Source organism: Limulus polyphemus, unplaced genomic scaffold, assembly GCF_000517525.1.
Source record: "Limulus polyphemus unplaced genomic scaffold, Limulus_polyphemus-2.1.2 Scaffold3763, whole genome shotgun sequence".
NCBI lineage: Eukaryota > Metazoa > Arthropoda > Merostomata > Xiphosura > Limulidae > Limulus > Limulus polyphemus.
Genome location: NW_013669373.1, coordinates 30,125 through 52,153, shown reverse-complemented (window position 1 = coordinate 52,153; position 22,029 = coordinate 30,125). Strand labels below are relative to the sequence as shown.

Genomic DNA, 22,029 nt, shown 5'->3' with positions numbered 1-22,029 from the left:
TCCATTCTATGGCTAATTTTTAACAATTATGTCGTTTTCATATTGTTTGATATTATATACTTGAGTGTGAACTAAGCATCGAAGCCCATTGTGTTGCGTTGTGCTTAACTACAAAACAAACTTTTCTTTTTGTCACTAATAAAAAATAATAAATTTTCTTTGAAAATGTTTTTTCCGAAACATCAACAGGTAAAAGTTTTATACTATGAATGATGAATAATTATGTATCTATTCCAGATGTTACTTGTCAGTATTTAAATCTTTGTTTGCGGCTTTTGTAGATCTGCCTGTCACCCCATCCGTAAGGATTCGCGAATTTCTGTGGCGGGCCATTCAAAATGTTGCGCGCAAAATGCTTGCATCATATGATGTCAACCGTAGTTGAAGGATTAATATTCGAACTGTCCCTCTAATAATCAGATGTTACACACGTAATCAACAGTTTCCGGATCTGCAATAAATTGCCAGAATCACAAATTTTCAATTAGTTGCGATAGACCTACAGTGTATTTATTAATTAAATAATTAAGGTATATTAGAAAACACCGAGTTTTAAAATTAATTTCAGGAAATAGCAGACAATCTTTTTTGCATTAACTTATCCTTGGATAATCACAGCCTTGTGAAAGTCACAGGAAATTAAGGGGTTCGTCACAACAATCACTCCTTTAGTATATAAATAACACCATATAATTTTATAATCGCCTTTTGATTAAATACACCTTTCAATCGTACTACAAATGAAGCCAGGAACAGCAGTCTGGACAACCTTAAAACGACTTAAAGTCGTATGGGTGGATTCGTCCCTGATTCTTTCCAGGGATGATTTTGTGCCGATATTATAAGTTGAAGCTGCCTTGTTGTACCTGCAATTTTTCCAAAAAATTGATGGAGCATTTGTTTGTATTTGTATCTTTTTTGTTTAGTATAGCGACTTTTTGGAACTACTATAACATTTATAAATTTTCCAAGCTCGTAGACTCTAAAACTAACATTAAATAAACAGTAAATTTCAATATTTATGTAAATGTTAATCAAACAAGTTCAATGTATGTTTCGGAGTTTTAATCTTGTTTTAAACCGGAATTTGCTCTTTGCGAACTGGAAAACATTGTTTGCATTTTTTTTTCTTCAGAAAATGCTCAAAAGGTGTCGCTGTGGTGTTGCATAAAGATTAAACATTGCTGAGTACACAATTAAAAGAGATGATTTTCAGTTACTATTATTTTATCAAACGGGAAAATCTCCTGATTCACATACGAAAATTTTGGGGGGATATTTTATATTTCAATGCACAAAGGTTATTGCTAAAAACCGTGTTTTCGATACCCGTTGTGGGCGCAGCACAGATAGCCCCATTGTTTATGAAATGTCAAGGCAGTACTGAGTATTTAAAGTAATTGAAATAGTTAAGTGACCTGCTTAGACTACTCGTATTATAGGTTAGTACCTAGAGTTCTGAACAATTCTGATGGCCGTGCAGGGTTAAACCTATTTCATATTAGGTGTTATGTATACCACCAAACACCTTGAGCCAAATGACAAACCGATCGACTTATCCAGTAAGAGACACGAGATCTAGCGACACTTTCAAAACCAGGGTATCGGGGGGGGGGGGGTGGCGTCTGAGGGATGACAGATTCATTCCCCAAACAGCTTTCCCTCTGTAGCGCATAACACTATTTACGTCCATCCCTCTCTTACGCATATGGTGACGTCACTGTACTTCCCTGCACCTAATTTCATTGTTGAATGTAGGCCCGCCGACAAAGGGGGGGGGGGGCAACTTCCTAGGGGCCCGAGCGAATGAAACCTGGTTATGCCGTAAAGCCCACAAAGCATCATTAGGCGATGTCTTCCTTTAATGATAAAAACCATAGTTTTGGCTTTTCTTTGCATAAAGACGCTTGATACATTAAGAACGACTGAAATAATAATTTGAGTAATAATTAATATGTATTTGTTACTTTATAGATTTAATAGATATTTGTTGTTACTTGATTAACGTTTTTACGCTTATACTGTGAGGTAAAAACGGCTGCTGCTATTATTTTGTCTGGTTTATGAGCTCACTTCTGTCCTAATTTTGGATCTTCTTTTTAATAAATTATTGAAAATGGTAAGAAAGAGAAAGGGGGGGGGCGAGGATGTTTGCCCCGGGACTCGTGCTGGCTCTCGACGTTCCTGGTTGAATACTTTAATGAAGTTTAAAAAGCTTTCCAAGCAAGCATGCATTATAGTTACCCTTTTAGTTCTATAGATAACTATACAAATCATAATCAAACAATTCAAGATATTTTTAAAGCTTTAACCTTGTTAAACCGAAGCTTGTTCATTTACGCATTGAAAAACGTTGTTTGCCATTTTCATTGTTTCGAGAAAATACTCGATAGGTGTCGCTATGATGTTGCAAGGCGTGTCTGCGACTTGCCTTGCCTTCACCTCTGTCGCCTTCATGCCTCGTTTACATTTTTCTTACATGTTAGGTAAAACTTTAACTCTTCCCAATAATTCACAATCGGCCTTTAAGGACATTAATCCACACGATCTAAATTCACCATTACCTCTAGCGGGGCGAAAAAAGATTGTTTAATCTTTGAGCACCCCGGATGATTAATTATATCTTTCTTTAGAAATCTTTATCATCAAAATAACTACCAGAAAGATAGATATTGAATTTCGCGCAAAGCTACACGAGAGCTATCTTCGCTAATTGTACCTAATTTAAAAATACATATATATAATATTTAATAATAATAAATATTATTTAATAATAATAAATATTCTGTTCTACTCGAATCCATTATTATTTTAATTATTTTTAATCTCTCCTTGTCTGAGTAAGCCAAACAGCAGCTGATAAGGTTTTGAAAAAACTTTATCACATACCTTATTACTTCGAAGGCTGGGTTACTTAGAACTTCAACAAATAAAAGGTATCAGCCAAAACATTAAAATTATAGAAAGTGAAAAATCCTTTCACACATTTCGTAATTCTGTATTCGACAATTTTTAATCTTTGTGCAACATCATAGCGTTGGCCTGGCATGGCCAGGTGGTTAGGGCACTCGACTAGCAATCTGCGGGTCGCGGGTTCGAATCACCATCACACCAAACACGCTCGCCCTTTCAGCCGTGGGGGCATTATAATGTGACGGTCCATCCCACTATTCGTTGGTAAAAGAGTAGCCCAAGAGTTGGCGGTGGGTGGTGATGACTAGCTGCCTTCCCTCTAGTCTTACACTGCTAAATTAGGGACGGCTAGCGCAGATAGCCCTCGTGTAGCTTTGCGCGAAATTCAAAACAAACAAACAAACAAGGTGAAGGAGAAGAATAGAAGTTTACTCAGAGAAACTAACATATCAAACGGGTTTTGTTGGAGCCTGGCATATAAATAAACTGGCTTATATTGTTATAGTGGATAAAACAGCCAGAGGCAACAAGGTCAGTTCTCGGAATTGCTTAGCAGAATACTTTTATACTTATCAAATTTGCTGCTTTTAATTGTTGCACCATTGCATGATAAAAGTAGAACCTTGTTTCATATTTCAGGTGAGTAATGTTTATAGCCCGAACAAAGTAAGTGATCATGAATATCGGTGGCGTGTATATACAAGTTGGGCAGTTGCCTCAGGACCTCAGGAGCTCGCCAGACCTAAATCAGTTCCAACTGGTATATGTCCACTTATAAGATACGTAAAAGTTAACAATTTTGAGAATCCGAGTTTCTCCTGATACATGGTTACACGTATGAACATGGGCAGCACAGCATTCTTTGAGGCCCCCATGAATGAACAACCAGAGACCCCTCATACCCTCCACACCCAGTCATAACGTTACACGAAACTGACGTAAATATGGTTTTAATTTGAGTTATGTTATAATATAGTGTATTATTGTATTTATGTAACATTTGTGATGTTGATCGGTGGGGAGGGGGCAAATGTTCCCGTCTCAGAGCCTTCATAAGTTCACGTACGCCATTGGTCAGGATCACAGAGAACTATTTAACGGGTATCAACAGATTTTATATAGTTTAAAATTATAAGTATTTTCAGATTTTATAATTTTCTGCGACCATCACATTTTAGATCATTTGAACCTAACTCCCTGATGGCTCGACGGTAAGTGTGAAGGCTATAACTCTAATAATCGTGTTTCGATACCCACTGTGGGCAGAGTACAGATAACCCATTGTGTAGCTTTGCGCTTAACAAGAAACAAAAACTGTCCGGCAGTTATTAACGTAATCGGTGAACTATGAAGCGGGGCTTGTGTGAGATTTGGATTCAGGTTGTGTGTTATGTTAACTTTGAGTAGTGAAACGAGAGTTCGTTGAATGTGAGGGTATTCTGAACTAAACGGGGATATCTCTGTTGAACCTCAACAATTGAGAGTATGAATATACTATCACAGAACTGCCTTGTTTGTGTTTGCTTAGTAATAAGGCAAAAAACAACAAAACACCTGGGCTTCCACTTGTACTTCCTTTGTTATATTTGTATGTCTACAGGTCATAAAATCTCAGTACTAAGGCATGTTTTACGATATTAAATGCACTGAAGATCAGAACATCACGAGATGATGCCTATAAAAAATACTCTAATGATGATTTTTTGTATAATTGTCTTCAATCATGCAGTCAAAACACCAAGTTCTCATATTTTACGTGACCTCGAGCAAAGTTGTGCCTTGTCACTAAACCACCAGAAAAGTACACTTCCTAGTTTTCCGCTTTACTGCACTTGTTTCTTTTGTGTTATTTCTATTCGCTTTTAGTTTTTTCTATCAATATTAACTTAACCAGTTTCACGTCAAGCAAAGAAGGAATATCTTGTTTAACCCGTAAGTACTTCGTTGATTTTTGGTGGGGTCACAAACTCAGACGTTGTTTTTTTTTGTTTTTTTCTTAGAAAACGGGTAATTTGTTTGAAAAGGCTTACTAATGTTTTTAAAAGCTTCAAATAACGTATGAGAATATAAAAAGGCGCAAAATTATCACAGAAACTAGCTATCAACAAAATAAAATTACTTGGGGTCATATAAATCTCCTCCCTTCCCCCCAGCTTAGGAACTAAGGGCAAACCCAACCTAATCTCGTTTCGTATTGATGTGGAGCTACCAGGGTATGGTACAATGGATAGAACATTCATATCGCAGCGGTTTTATGTTTTAACAATTTTAGAATTAAAGGCTTGTGTATTAGTAAAGAGTCCATTTTCACTTACAAACCCAATGTAATAGTAAAACAAGTTGAAACGTGTATTTAAAATATGCCCGGAAAACTACCTAAAAGTTGCTACATACTAGAAAGCGTGCTGCATATAACAGCGCAGTTTACATAGCTTATGTTATTATTTTATTGTAAGTTTCGAATCGCCATATGGGACATGACAACAGTAGTTATTACATATTCTGTGAGAACATCCAATAAAGTTATTACATAAAAGCTGAATGTCCATCATATGACAGGAAATAATGGTTAATTTTTCTTCTCAAAATTACATATAAATATTTTTTTATGAACATATTTTCTAAAAATGAATTATAATCTAGTAACAATATGTGTATGGAAAATAACTATTCTGGTTCTAGTATTTCACACACAAAAAATTTGCATATTTGTTCATCTCCTTATTTTTAAGTTATGTTCAAATTTTCTTAATGGTAAATTCTTATACGTTGAAACATCCGAAAAAATAATTCTCGAAAACGTATTCCTACTTGGTCAAATATTTGGCCCTACAAATTATTAATTGTGATGGTAAAGACAGCGAATTTTATTATGAATTTCGGTGTCTTCTCTTTGGATTGTCTTCCTGGTTTTGACTTTGTTAGCCTGCTGAGCTGAAGAAGCGTGTTAGACATTTTCAAAATTAAAATGTGCTGCGGGTAAGACATGCTGGTTATTATAGAGTTGTAGCCGAGGGTTCCGATTGGACAAAATTTAGTGATGTTGCTTCAATGTGTCTCGTTGACAATCAAGCAAACGTAATGCGGAATTTCAGCCATTGGTTATGATTTTTGTGCGCCAGAAATACTAAGCATGTGGCGCGCTCGTATACCCGATTCGATTTTATTTCTTATCACGATCTCTACCAACCTACCCTCAAATCTAATTATATGCCCAAAGTAGCGCATCATCCGTTTTGTGTAAGTTGCATGTTGATCGTACCGCAATGGCCAATGTGTCGGCGTGACAGACGGACGGCTTTTCATCTATATATAGCAGATTCTGTTGAGAGCATCTTGCAAAGCTGTTACATATTGTCTGAGAAGATCCAGCAAATTTATTACATATTCTGTGAGAACATCCAACACATTTATTACATATTCTGTGAAACTTATTACATATTTTGTGAAACTTATTACATATTCTGTGAGAAGATCCAACACATTTATTACATATTCTGTGAAACTTATTACATATTCTGTGAGAAGATCCAACACATTTATTACATATTCTGTGAGAACATCCAACACATTTATTACATATTTTGTGATAACATCCAACACATTTATTACATATGTGAGAACATCTAACAAAGTTATTGCATACGTGAGAGCATCCAACAAAGATATTACGTATTCTGTGAGAGCAAAGTTATTATATATATTCTATGAGAACATCCAACAAAGTTATTACATATTCTATGGGAACATCCAACAAAGTTATTATATATTCTATGAGAACATCCAACAAAGTTATTACATATTATCTGGGAACATCCAACAAAGTTATTACATATTATCTGAGAACATCCAACAAATATTATTATGTATTTTACTGAGGGCATCCAATAAAGGTTTATTTGAAGTGCGAGTTTTTATTTAAATAAAATTTTAAGTAGAATTTTTTCACTCACAAGTTGTTTGGTATGTGTGTTGTGGGTTTTTGTATAGCCCCGTGTTACTTTTTTATTGCCACTTTTGTTTTGGTGTAGGTTGGAAATTGTTGGTTTCTACTAGATGGCATAGTAAGACGGCATCATTTAAATTACATGTCAACCGTAAGTTGTTATTTGTTATTGCGCATAAAGCTACACAATGAGATATCTGTGCTCTGCCCACCATGGTATCGAAACCAGGTTTCTAGTGGTATAAGCCGCAGACATACCACTGTGCCACTGGGGGTCGCCAACCGTAAGTAAGCTGAACTTTAGTTTTGGGTGGAGGTATAGTTGGTAATCTTTATACACGTCACATTTGCTTGCAATAATGTATACGGTTTATTTTCATGTGTTTTGACATAGCTTATAACTGTACTGTACCTCGTTATGTCAGCAGTCAGTTCACAGACTTATAATGGTAAAATCTGGGGTTCGATTCTCCACAGTGGACTGAACGCAGATAGACAATTGAGTAGCTTTGTGCTAAAACACAACAATAACATATAACTGTAGTATTGATGTATCGTTGATGCATGGCTTCAAACGATTATTAATAATTAACATGTTACATCTACTAACGTCGTGAGATCATTACTGTAATGTTTTTTTTTCAATGTCTGTCGGTGGGACATGGTAAGTCTAAGGACTTACAACGAAATTCCCGAGATGTCCACATCAATGTCTGTCGGTGGGACATGGTAAGTCTAAGGACTTACAACGCAATTTCCCAAGGTGTCCACATCAGATAGATTAATGTGGCTTTGCTCTCAAACAAAATTATTTTCAATACACTTCTATAAATTATCGTTAACATTGGCATGCACATAAAGAAAAAAAATTCAATAAATATTGCTAGTACCATAAATGGCCCCAAAACTTCACTGTCTAAAAATACGTGCAGGGATTACTGCAGGGAAGTGTGATGTAAGGAAAACAAAGTGTGAAAAGATGTTTTGGGCTTTTGTTTTCTTAGTAGAAATCGTGATCAGCTACATCGTTTTTCTTCCTTTTTTTCTTTTGCAGTAAAATATGGTCTTATCTTACAAAGATTTCACAATAAGCGCAGAAGTTGTGAAAACAAGTCTTGCCTGCTGCTTGGAAATGCCTAAATATAACAATAGCTTCCGATCAGAGTAAGCTATGTTTTAGAGCGAAACTAAAAATCAACCAGGCCATCAGTGTAGCTAATTCAGTATAAATTTTCTCACATTTCTATTTATAAAGATTAGAATACATCGTTTCATCAATTGAGTCGCCTTGCAGTTAACGATATTTTCGGCCGTAATCCCAGTAATATCTCACGAGGTTCTGTTATCTTAAGAAATTTAGGTTAGTCCTAAATACAAATTCTATGTTAACAATATAAAACAATATTCATAATAAAATTATATTAATGAACGACAAATGAAAATAAAACATAATTACATTCAATATGCAAACTAGTTTAACTAATATTATTAATGAAAGCAACAATAAATAAACAAAATAGCATACTTTAAAGACAGAGCACTGATTGATATTGTGTCTTTTGTAGTATGGATGTAGTAAATAATTTGATTTTGGCAGACAGAATGCCCTTCTATTGTTGCATAGTAAACGGTTGGTAGCAATTTGCATTGATACATCTGTTCAAGTGGTTTATCGGACTTTTCAACTGTGGCCATCGCATAACTCAAATCAAGATTCATTCAACTTTTAAACATAATTATACTTAATCTTCAGTTACACGAAATTGCTTAGCGTAATCATCAAGACTTTTAGGTTGAGTTTTTATTTGTTTGTTTGTTTTTAATTATGCGCAAAGCTACACAAGGGCTATCTGTGCTCTGCACACCACGGGTATCGAAACTCGGTTTCTAGCGTTGTAAGTTCGCAGACATACCGCTGTGTCACTGGGGTGCAAGAGTTTATTTAATCAGATTTCCGAATTTATAAGGTTTATAACCAACATGATACATCGGAAGTTGATTTATATATACTAAAAGCGAATAAAATGGCGAATGCTTAGGGAATAAATTTCATGCAAAATTCACTGTATTCATGCTGCCTTCACGCGTCTGTGGCATTTCGACTTAGATCTTTCGGGTTATCGAGAATTGTGACTTCCAACTACCTCCCCCCCCCCACTCCCCCATGTTTTTATGTACCTCGAGAATAACAATATATTCTGAATTTGGCCTCTTAAAAGCTTCAATAGTCGTTTCTAAGGCAAGTATTATAAAGTTACTTGTAATATAGATGATTTTATATCACATAAGATTACTTATTAGATCTTAGATGCGTGCTTATTACTTAAAATTCTGTAGTGTGTATTTTACGCCTCTTGACGTATTTAGAAGAAGTAGGGCACAGTGTACGTGTTAGTGTAATATGACAGCTTTGTCTTATTTTGCTGTCTAATAACTATTGATTCTTAAACGGTACCTTAGCAACCGTTCTCATCAGTAACACGCGCTGTATATGATTAACAAATAACAAGTAAAGGCTCACTCTTACATGTCATGTTTGTGAACTTCCATTTTTTTTTCTTTCTTACCGTAGGAAACGAACTACCGTGGACCAGTGTTTGATTCATCCCTGGATACAGGTAGGTAAAGGAGCGTGTGTTATGTTGCCAAGATATTATTGTGTTCGATTCATCCCAAGATAGAGGTATGTAAAGAGAAGCGTGTATTATGTTCCTGGGTATTCTTGTGTTTGATTCATCCTAGGATAGAGGTATGTAAAGAGAAGCGTGTATTATGTTCCTGGGTATTCTTGTGTTTGATTCATCCCAGGATATAGGTATGTAAAGAGAAGCATGTATTATGTTCCTGGGTATTCTTGTGTTTGATTCATCCTAGGATAGAGGTATGTAAAGAAAAGCGTGTATTATGTTCCTGGGTATTCTTGTGTTTGATTCATCCTAGGATAGAGGTATGTAAAAGAGAAGCGTGTATTATGTTACCTGGGTATTCTCGTGTTTGATTCGTCCCAGGATATAGGTATGTAAAGAAACGTGTATTATATTACCTGGATATTCGTGTTTGATTCACTCCTTGATACAAGTAGTGATGGAGTGTGTGTTATGTTGCCAAGATATTTTTGTCTTGATTCATCCCTTGATAGAAATATGTAAAGGAGCGTGTGTTACTTTGCCAACATATTCTTGTTTGATTCAATTAGTGAATACAATTAGTGAAGGAGTGTATGTTAGTTATATTACCAAGATATTTTTAAAGCACTGAAGATTTAAACTAGAATAAAATAAATTATCTCTCTTGCCGCTGTCATCAAATTTAAGATATTACTATTAATACACTAATGTGGGTCTACGTTAGTTACGAAGTTTTAGTTACAATAATTAGTCGATAGTGTTGAAAATATTATGAATTAGGCTCATAATATAGAATATGATGTAAAACTAGTCACACGATATTGTGTCATGTATATAGCAGCTTGGGGTATTCGTATTCACTGAATGCTTACTGAATACTGAATATTGTAAGAGTAAATGTGAACTTTTGCACTCATGAAATTTCTAGACTGTCATTATTACATCCGCAGCACGTTAATTTCTCTTTCAGTACAAGCTTCGTTCCCACGGGAAAGTTTCCCGTGAAAACGAAGCTTGTACTGAAAGAGAAATTAACACTTTTCTATACAGAAACAACGTAATATAGTACGTCATTTGAGAGACAAAAACATTGGCTTTCTATTTATTATAAATAATATAGCATTGAACGTCAGAGAGAACTATTGACAGATCCTGAAGGAGAGTATTTGACAGTTGAATGTGTTAAGAGGCTTCTGATTTTGTATTTGATGGCTATGTAACCAAACAAAATTGAATGCTATGAAAATTATGCTTTGCCTGAGCGATGACAATCTTATAATGAGTAATTTACGTTAAATTTTATACTTCTTTGAAGGGTGGTAAATAAATTAGAGAAGAGGAGATACGTTCTAAAAAAAGTCACACTTCTCACACTAGAGGAAATTCAGGATTTTTTTTAAATATTGCTTATAAAATTAAGAAATTAAACTTATACACTGTTAAAATATGGACTATTAGCTACGATTTTTTGCTCTACTAATTTGTATATATCATGAACAAAAGGTAGTTTAATTAAATTTTAAATGTAACTTACTAAAAACATCGTGACATGCACAGTAAGGATGCTCGTAGCGAGAGGGTTAAATCAGGTCAATACACTCAAACCACCTTAAAAGTTATTATATTACATGGTTATTAATCCAGTCAAGTCATGTGAGATGGCTACTAAACCACTTTCAATGGTACAAGAACACTTTATACTTCCTACCACTAGATCTGGTCAGATCAAGGCAAAGTGTAAATATAGCCCATTGTATGGCTTTGTGCTTAATTACAAACAAACCAATATAAAACATATTCTATATTATATAATGAGATACGCGTATTTCTAGCGTAATCATGAGGCAGAGCTACAGAAGTCTACATCTGGCTCTGGTACTTCTGCCCAGGTGCAGCAGCCTACAATAGCAGCGTACTGCACATAATTAACTAAATATAAGTATACACATCCTCTTCAAAAGCACATCGCTAACAAACTCGTCAATTTTATTGCCAGTATACTACAACCCTTCTCAGTGTTGGAGTCAAAAGATTTTCAAGATCTAATGGCTGCCATGGATTCTCGGTATATTCTTCTCAGTCGCAAGCATCTGTCCACAATGTTGATCGAGAGCAGGTTTAATGAAGTCAAACAAAAAGTGATCTCTCTACTACAACTTGTACCCGACATCAATGTCACTGTGAATATCTGGAGTAGGAGACAAATGTGCAGCTTTCTTGGAATTATTGGTCATTTTATACTTAACTGGAAAATTCATACAGTCATACTGGGATGTCGACGTTTCAAGGAACGTCACACATCGGATGACATTGCAACTCAACATGATGCAATAATAAATATCTTTAACATCAAGAACAAGGTGTCATATGTGACACCTGATAACGAATCCAACATGATCAAGGCTTTCTACTTGCCTGGATTTCAATCGCAAGCACTACCTAGTGTGAACGATGATGATAACTCATCTACAGATAGTGAGTGACTCAGAAGATGAACTTTTGGATGAATCTAAATTGGCAAACAATTTATCGGAATTTCTTCCTGAACATGACCCCTGCTTTCCCACACGCTACAACTTCTGGTCAGGGATGGAATGGAAGAAACTGGACCACTACTGAAACTAATTTCCAAAGCATCAGCCATCTTGTCCCACATTCGAAAATCAACGCGAGGGGACAGAGTTCAGTCATGGACACCAACACGATGGAACTCAAAAATTAAATTGGTTAAGTCTTTATTGTAGATTCTCGAAGAGAAGTTGGATAATTTAGATACTGGTACATGGAAACTTACGTTTCATGATCGAACCATACTTGCAGATTTGGTGACAATACTTACACCTTTTGAAGAGACAACAGATTTCACCCAGGGTCAGACGATTGTTACCTCCAGTTATGCACTGTTTATGGGCTGATGACTGAGATTGACAGCATGCAGTCCAGATATAATTTCAATCTTGTCTCTGCACTGAAGAAATGTTCACGCTAGGCCGCCTCAATGATAAAAAATTTAAGATGATATTCATAAAGAACAATAGACAATAAATCTCCTTTAAAAAAATTTTCTAAAAGATTGTTATTGCATTTTGAAAACTAAAAGTATTGGAATGTTATTATTTGTTCAAATTTCGTTGTATCACTTTCTAAAATGTTTGTTTCATAAAATAAAAGCATTGAAATCTTAACGTCTGCTATTTTATCATTATTTCATATTACCTGAAAAGTATTCATGAATACATTCCTATGTATTCTTATTCATAAAAATATGAAGTATTCGTATTTATATTCGATTACTGATCTCCAGTACTCGCCCCATCTCCGATGTATAGAAAGAGTAAACTGCATTAATTAATCAAATAGGTTTCAGTTTTGAATGGTATTTTCAGCCTTATATACTCGAGTTACTGAAGTCAGTTTAGAAAAGTAGAGTTAAGCATACATCGATATATATAATAAGCACTAATGCGAAACTTTAATGTGTTTATTTGTTTAAATAACAATAAGCAAAAAGTAATTATTTCGACTAAAAAACTAAGTATTCGATTCGCACAGTATTATGCAATATCTTTGTTAATAATCATATAGTTGAAACCGGGTTTCGATACCTGTAGTGGGCAGAGCACAGATAACCCTTTGTATAACTTTGTGCTTAATTACAAACAACGACAACTCTCTTTTGTTCCCATTCTCTCTCTCTATTTTTCGCTCTCTGCTTACTGTAATTAGCATTAGGGTAGATGCCAGCCTTTTCCCGGAGAGGGTGCTGAGGTGGGGTCGTCAAAAAATGAATTTGCTACATTCTATATTTTGTGGACACACATACTGTATTATTTATAAAGTGAACCAACTTTAACAGTAAGCATTGTTCACTAGATGCAGGGGCTACAGGGGAGGCTAAGGCACCTTTTGGGTAGCTTTAACCCAGAAAGTCCATGCTCTTACCGCCACTCCTGGTAGGGCTTTCCTAATTAGCTAGCTGTCTGAGGAGCTATCAGGGAACAACTGGAATGCCAGCGTTTCACACATTAGCTTGAAGTTTCTTCACCTTTTAAGCTCCTTTCGAGGCCACTACTTTCAAATTATGTGTTCCATGGTTCGTGCCCTGTTCTGTAAAATATTTCTCTCTCCACACTTTGGACTTTGAAATTTTTATAAAATTTGAGCAGGCAGTTTGCTAGTTATCTTCACTTTAGTCTACCTCTTCATAATTATAGTTTAGAGCAGATTGTACTGATATGTTTAGTTTTGCGTGAATATCCAAAACATACATAGTTTTATTTTTTCTCGTTCCGTAAACAAATTGTAGGAATCTCCAAATTTTGCAGATTTAATATTTAAATCTCAGTTGTAGTTTCATCTGAAAATACAGAACGTTTTTGCATTTTTATTTTTAAGATAATTTCCAAACTATAATGACAGTGCCCCCCCCCCAGTGGCACAGAGGTATATCTGCGGATTTACAACGCTAGAATCTGGGTTTCGATACCCGTGGTGGGCAGAGCACAGATAGCCCATTGTGTAGCTTTGTGCTTAATTACAAACAAATAAATACTGATAGTGAAAACAACAATTCATCGACTATTTTCTCAACTGAAGCAATAGTATTTATAAATAAGACTAACACTGTGAGAGTGTCACAAAAAGAAACATTCCTTAATCACTGCAGCAAGTACGTTTAATATTAAAACGTTACAGAAATTTACGCTATCGGTATTACATATTATTTGTAACGGTTATGAAAACGTTTGTCCTTCAGGTGCTTCTTTTAGCATAGTGTGGTTTTATCCTTCAATCAGGTCAGAGGGGGGAGGCGATGAAAAGAGGATTTGTCCACTTTGATTTCTTACAGTCTTGTCTGACTTTTGTGCTGCGTTCACACTTAAAAACTACAAGCACAATCCTAGTCATTTGGGTCGCAATTGCGGCTCTCAAATGACTTGTAGTTAACCTTCTCGTTTTCATATGAGTGTTGCACCAGTAAGTACCACTTCCTGTTCATTAATGTTTACATTTTCATGCGAGGGTTGTACTAGTGTTTGCCAGTGCCTGTTCATTGATGTTAGATTATTGTTTACATTTTCTGTTTTTGTCCCTGTATTAATCTTTTGTTGTTTGAATAGTAAAAAATTGGTTAATTTGCTACATAAAGTTTTTTTTTTAATTAGTAAACTTATTATTTTTTGTTTTCTTTAATTTCCTATAAAGGATTAGTAAATTCTGTCTTCCATTAACATTTTCACTTTTACGAAAGTTAAACATTTTCAGTCATAAACACATTGTGTATATAATTGAGCAACGGCCTCTCATAATGTTATTTTTAGGGATGTGTATCTCATCATAATAGTCGATACGATACGATAGATATTGATGCCTCGATATGATACGTATCTAGATACAGAAGTTTTACCAACGGTTTGTTACAAAGTTTAACAGACTTGTCTGTAATTTATTATCTATGTTACTGACATTGTCTTATTTAAGTACTTCACACTTTACAGTGCTTTTTCAAATTCTCAGGTTTAATCAACTAAATGGCAGCTTGCAAGAGAAGTAAAAAAGTTAGTAGCTGTCTATCTATTTTGTTATTGTTAATTTGTTATGTTACTTTGCATGTAATGTTTTTCATAAAAGAAATGAAGACAACATGTTCTACTCAATACTCATCTTCCTTTATTGAATCATTAATTTTAAAAAATACTTTATTAGAAATTGTGATTTTTTTCAGTACAAAAGACTTGTGATGTTTACTGAAAGCTTGCCAAATTTCGTGACGATGTATCGATACAATCGTATCACAACTTCATGATACGATAGTCGTATCGTACGATGTATCAATACAATCGTATCACGGCTTCACGTATCATATCGCCACACCTTTAGTTATTTTATAACAGTTTATTGTGGAAAGCAATAAAGTGGCCTAGGTTATTTTGTAGTATAAAAATGTGCTGATTAATGTTTTATAATTGTATATTACATGTTTGGATCTTAGAAGTAATCACGTGGTGCATTTCATATATGTGTATGATGCAAACAATTAATTCAAACACAACACAATTCATGTACTCGAAGCTAGAAAACTGTTGTAGTTTTTAGAATAAATAACTTTTAGTAAGCAAACGTGAATAAGCTTTTCAAGAGAGTTGTTGGTGACAAACTAGTTGTTTCGTAAAGTGCTTATATTAGAAAACGTGTGAGGATTATTTTTAGAAGACTATTGAACAATTAGGTATAGCACATTCAAACTGTTTTACATGGCTTCTTATGTGTAAATTGAATGAAATTATAATTAATAGTATATAGTGTTACAATAAATAAATAATATAGTTTTACACAGTCCTTAACCTAATTTCATTATGTTATGACGTGAATAAAATTCATAAAAAAATTACACTTCTACAACTTAACTCAGTTATTACAGTAACAGTTGTTGTCAACCCATTTGCTAATAAAATAGCATCTTAATCACTTGTATGTTTGTCGTATCCAAACCGTCCTAAAGAGCCCTGGTATTGACGAAAGACCTGTCGGCACTCAATATAGCAGATATAGTGTGATTAACATATTATTATTATACACTCTTCTTTACTTGTACTCATTAATAATGACCTACGGTCTTCATGGGAACATTTTCAGAAACACCCTTGGGAAAATAAAAATTAAAACCACTCTAAATACTCTGCAAGTTTCTAGTTATAAGTGCCTATATTAAAAACTATTGGTCTCACAGGACAATTATTTTTATCAATATTTGGTAAACCATACAAAATAAAATAATGAGAACCTACTGATCTAATAAATTTGTAAACTATACCACTAACTGTTTTATCTTTCTTTCTTTAAGTTTGACAAATATCTTTGTAATTGACTTTTTTTTGTGAAATCACAATCCAGTTTTCTAAATCTAAATTCATCTAATATTATGCAATTACTTTATTTACTATCTCTATCCAAAATTAGTATGTCATTGGCTTTATCTGGCTTGACTCTTTCTTTGACTTAAATGATTAAAAGTTGGAGTTTATTTCTTAGTTATATTTAATTGTCTTTTATACAAATAAAATTGGATTAAGCCTAATCCTGTTATAGTAATACCAAAATTTCTTCCAGATTCTGCAGAAATAGGACTGTCCTTTAGGTTCTTCACTAGTTTTTAAAAATATTAAATAAAAATAATTATAACAATCAATTTTTCTAGATCAGTCTTCCACTTATGGGTAAATACAGGTATGTTTTGAGAAGTAAATTCCAAATATTTTCAAAGTTCAATATGTGAAACGAGTGTTGAGAAGATAGAATGTTTTCAAGATAAAAAAACAATTAATTAAAAACTTTGATGCTCTTAAACTTTTCATTGATTTGTTTTTTTTTCTTTGGTGTGGATCAAATTATGTTGGATCCACCATGCACTGTTCAGAGCAGGGGAAAAAAAAAGAGTATCTGAAGCTTAAAGCTGGTAATTATTCTAATATCTACAGACATCTAGACCACAATGTGATGGAAATGCATAACTTTGGAATTATGTATAGTATCATTAATAAATAAGATGCTATTGACAGGGGCATAATTAGTAAATTCACAAGTAATGTTTTGTAATCACATTAAACTCTAGGTATTTTTAGCTGACTGTATGGAGGATGTTGAGGTATTACAGAATAACTTGAATCAGTAGGAAAGATATTTGGAAATGGTCTTTAACAATATTATATGCAAGGTAGTGTATTTGGGTTATCATAATTTGGATTACAAGTTTAATATAGAAGGGAGCCAACTCAATAGTGATTGAAGAAAAGGATTATGTCATCCTGGTTGACAGATCACTCAAGCCATTATACCAGTGTTCTGTATTTAATAGTAGTCAAGACAAGAGAATGTTATGCTGAATTTATAAAATACTAATTACAAGTCAAAAGATGTAATTATCTCTCTACAAAAATATCTAATTAGGCCTCTCTTGGATTAGTGCATACAATTTTGGTCTCCTTATCTAAGTAAAGATGTTGAATTACTACAAAGGGTTCAGAGGGAGGCTACTAGAATGAATTCAGGGATGGAATGGTTATCTTATATGGATAGGTTAAATGCTCTCAACTTATTTTAATATGAGAAAAGAAGAGTGAAAGGTAATCTTATTGAAACATACATAATTATCTTGAGGATTTATAGAATCAAGGCCTCTGATTTCATAATGATATTCTTTAGATAGTATGATATAGAGGCATAAGTTTAAGATCTGATAAAGACAAGCTAGGCTCTAGTTAAGACAATTTAATTATTCCAACAGGGTGACTGACTTATGGAACAAGTTGTCAGTTGGCAGCAGTAAAGGCTTACGATGGAATTCAATGATTTCCTAAAAATTAAAGTTCTTTTTTTTAAAGCATTTGAAAATGAATCAATATGTGATTAGGAATAGTTTTGAGAACTCTAAAAAAATTGGCAGATTTAAGAGTCATTGAACAAGTTTTGATATTGAGTTCTTGTAAACCAGTTCCTTCATAAGAAGTAATTAAACTAACAGGTTTTTTTTCAAAATGATATATACATATAAGGGTTAAAATAATCAGTTTTTATTGAGTTATTAAATCTTACTACTAAGAAATCTCATTCCAAATTTGACAACAGTATTTATGGTCAGACAGATAGTGTTGCTATGGGCTCAAACGTTATCACCTAGTCTAACAAACTTTTGTCTTTTATTCTCATAAAGCACAATGGTTAAATAACTGTTTGGAGAATCTTGAACGTATTACATACCATAGGTACTTGTATTACATACCATAGGTACTTGTATTACATACCATAGGTACTTGTATTACATACCATAGGTACTTGAATAAGGAAGCACATTATGCTTATTATTATTATAATATGGCAAAAAACAATTTATAAGTATAATGAAGTAATTTGTTCTGGGGGGAACACAGTACATGTTTTGACAGAATATTGGTCTGTTAAAACATGTTGTATGTTCCCCACCACTAAATAAATCATTTCATTATGCTCATAAATCATTGATTGCCAACTGATTATAATACCATAGGTATGTTGATGATACTTTTGTCATTTTTAAGAAACAAGTACACTTACATAAATAACATCCTTGTATTGTGTTTACAGTTGAAAAAGAAAATATTCCAAATTTGTCTTTCTTGATTCTTGACATTAGCACCTTTGGTGATCATATGGAAATGAAAATACATCATAAACCAACGTATATAGGATTGTATGATCTTGTTTAGAGTATTATACCTGTTAAATATAAAACCAATTTTATATTTCATAGAGCTTATCATATTAGTAGTGACTTATTGTTCTGTGGTAAGTAATAGCCAAGGTGCTGACAGTGTGACAGTTTTCCTTCCCCCTGGTGAGCAGCTAAAATTTAGGAATGGAAGGACTTAGCATTAGTAACTTTATTTACCATAAGTAAATCTATGGGGCCAAGATGTTCAGGGGTCCACATTTTCAGAGCTGTTGTATAAACACAGATATTTTCAAATTAAAACAGAAATATATATGATATGTGGAATCATATCAGGAGAAAGTGGTCACTAGGGAGGCTGAATTTAGCCTAAGAGTGATAAGTCACCCCTGTGGTATCACTAGTTATTCATCTATGTAGTTAGTTTATATCACTGTTTATATGTAATTTGTTTTATCTCGTTTTGATCAGTTTGGTAAGTGTACCTTTTATCTCGATTTTTTTATTTTTCACGGCTGAGCTGAATAACAAGAAACAACTTGTAGCTTAGGGTATGAGTCCTCTACAGCTTTAATCCAACTCTAGTTATCTCCCTGTGGTTGTTTTGAAAGGAAATGATAGAAAGCCAAATTCACAAGTATTATTTGTGGTTTAAGCTGACTTATGAAGATTCCATTATCTTATGTCAGAGGCGACACCAAGAAGTTTTATAACAAGAATCACATGTCTACGTAGATAAACTGCAGCAGTGATTTCGGGTACGTGGGAAAGTGCCTAAAGACAAGCCGTTATTGTTTTCTTAGTGCAAAGCTGCACAGTGTGCTTGCTATCTGTATTCTATCCACTTTGGGGAATCGATCTCAGGATTTCTACAGACCGAAAGCCAGTGTCATTAAGTAAACGCATTAAATTTTTGCAAGAGCTGGGAAATTAGGATCATATAATACATAGATCTAGTTGCGATATTTGATAAGAAGGTTGTAGATTACAACCTGTTGTAGCATACCATAGACGAACATGAAAATAGCACAACACAAGCGTGTTTCATTGAGAATCTTCCGTTTTTCGTCTCGTTAAGTTTGAGGCCAAAATGTGATGTTTTTTGTAATTACATATGACCTATTTTATGAACATGTAATGCGAACTATGTCTTTACAATAAGTAAATATCATAAAATTTTATATTTCAATACATCTGTATTTCTTCTTTTCAGCAAAACAAAGAAGACCAACTAACCAGCAGTACTGTAAAAGCTGAAGTGCGACAGAAATGGAAAGTGAGTTTGTTTTTTCTTACAACTGTTTTTATAATCAAATCAAATAACCTCGCTCCTCGTGCGTGATATAGAGGAAGTCGTAAGTTCAGATGTTTTAATCTTATTACTTATTTAACTCAGACTGTTAGGGCTAGTGCTTCGCATCCCATTGCAGTACGCCGCACTTTAGGGCCGTGGGTCGCTATGAAAAAACAGTGAAATCCCTCTATTCGATTAAACAAAAGGTGACGGAGGGTTCTGTTATCTAGTTGCCTTCCTTCTTGTCTATCAGTTTAAAATTAAGGAAGACCATACACAAATAGCCCCTGTGTATCTTTGTGCATAAGTTCTTAAACACATTGTTAAACTGCGACTGTGCTTCAAACTTGCCACCCAATGTTTGCAGTCGACACTTTTCTTTAAAATTCTTTATTGAAATATTTTTTAAAAACCTGAATAACCTATGATATAGTCCTATACTTTGAGCACGTGTCTCCTTGTTGGAATCTCTTTCATACATTACGTAGCGTTGAAAGTCATGCTGTTACGACAGCGGAAGTCACCTGACGCTAATAACACGTCATGAGTTTCTAGAAGGATCATGACTTTTCCTGGCAACTCTAGTCCTTTCCAGGCGCCCTCTATTTTAGTATATAAGCCCGGCAAATAATTGCAGATAGAGAGATTGAACATAGAGACAGATAATTGAGTCAAGCAAGTGGTAGTGACCGTAAGTAAAGTGCGTAAATCGTTGTGAATTATAGCGCTTGTTTAAGTTAAAGTGACTGTAGAAATTCTGTGTATTGCAAAGTTGTATTGAGAAAGAATAAACTAGTTTTATTTAAGAAAGGGCTTGTATCGCTGAAGTTCTTCGGAAAAAAATGTATAGCGGAAATTAAAAACGACCAGAGTCGCAACAAATTGGTGTCAGAGAGTGGGACTGAGAAAAAAAAAAGAACATGGAAACGAGAAGTGGCAAATCAAACTACAGCTTAGTAGATTTGATGGCAGCAATACAAAAACAGCAAAAGAAACAAGAAGAACGAGAAAAGAAACAAGAAGAGAGACAGCAGCAGTGGCAGTTCGAACAGCAAAATAAATAATAGAGACTACAATAGTTGTTGGAGGAAAAAGAAAACAAACAAGAAGAAAGTCTCCAACAATTGAGAGAAAGCCAGCATACACAAATGGAAAAGATTAGTAAATTTCAACGTGAATTAAATGCATTAAAGGATGATTTACTGCTTTTTACACAAGGAGAAATATTAACCATCGACCTAATCAGCCCCAGACAACGGAAAGCCCCTTCCAGACCCCGCAGCTAAACCCTAATGCAGACATCTTCAGTCCTGTCAGAAGTCATATCCCAGACATGAGTGTCAGCAATAGGGGTGATTTAGTACGAAGGAAGCCACAGGAATTCGATGGGAAGGCACCATGGGAAGCATATAGAGCACAATTTGAGCTACCGGCAGAAATGAATAGATGGACAAAGGAGCAGAAAGCAGTGTACCTCGCAACGAGCCTGAAGGGACAACCACTGGAAATACTTGGACAGTTGTCAGCAGACGACAAGCACAACTATAGAGCACTGGTAGCTGCTCTAAAACTCAGGTATGGAACCCAAAGGAGAGAGCCTGCAAGAGCTGGCACAGGATTGGGAAAGTATGGCACACAAGGCCTACTCAACTGTGCCACCCGATGTCCTCAAGTTGTTGCTGAGGGATCAGTTTGTAGACGTCTTAGACAGTCCACAACTGAAGATACAAGTGAAGCAAGCACACCCTTCTACTATACAAGATGCATTGGCCAGAGCTCTTGAATTCGAATCCTACATTACGTCCAGCACAGAGGTACCAAGGCTGGTACAGTCATCAGGATTCAAGGTCAGAAAAGGGCAGCTTTCAGAGAAGTTTGAAGGACTTTGCTGGCACTGTAACAAACCTGGGCACAAGAGAGCTCAATGCCAGCAACTTGAACACAGGAAAGGCTACCCAGAAAGGTTGTTGGAACTGTGGGGAGCAAGGACATCTGAGGAGCAAATGTAAGAAAAATACCATCAATAAGTCAGCTTCGGGAAACC

At 34.7% G+C, this 22,029-nt stretch overlaps 1 protein-coding gene across 1 annotated transcript in view; it reads left to right on the top strand.

Annotated features, from left to right (window-relative positions):
- The window catches only part of LOC106469997 (death-associated protein kinase 2-like), a 74,553-nt gene extending 54,388 nt beyond the window's left edge, over positions 1-20,165 (top strand). Inside the window, exons 7-9 of the mRNA XM_013930516.2 lie at positions 9,432-9,477; positions 19,905-19,967; positions 20,088-20,165. Coding sequence (XP_013785970.2) covers positions 9,432-9,477; positions 19,905-19,967; positions 20,088-20,165 — 187 coding nt within the window. The remainder of the gene's footprint in view (positions 1-9,431; positions 9,478-19,904; positions 19,968-20,087) is intronic.
- The last annotated feature ends 1,864 nt before the right edge of the window (positions 20,166-22,029 follow it).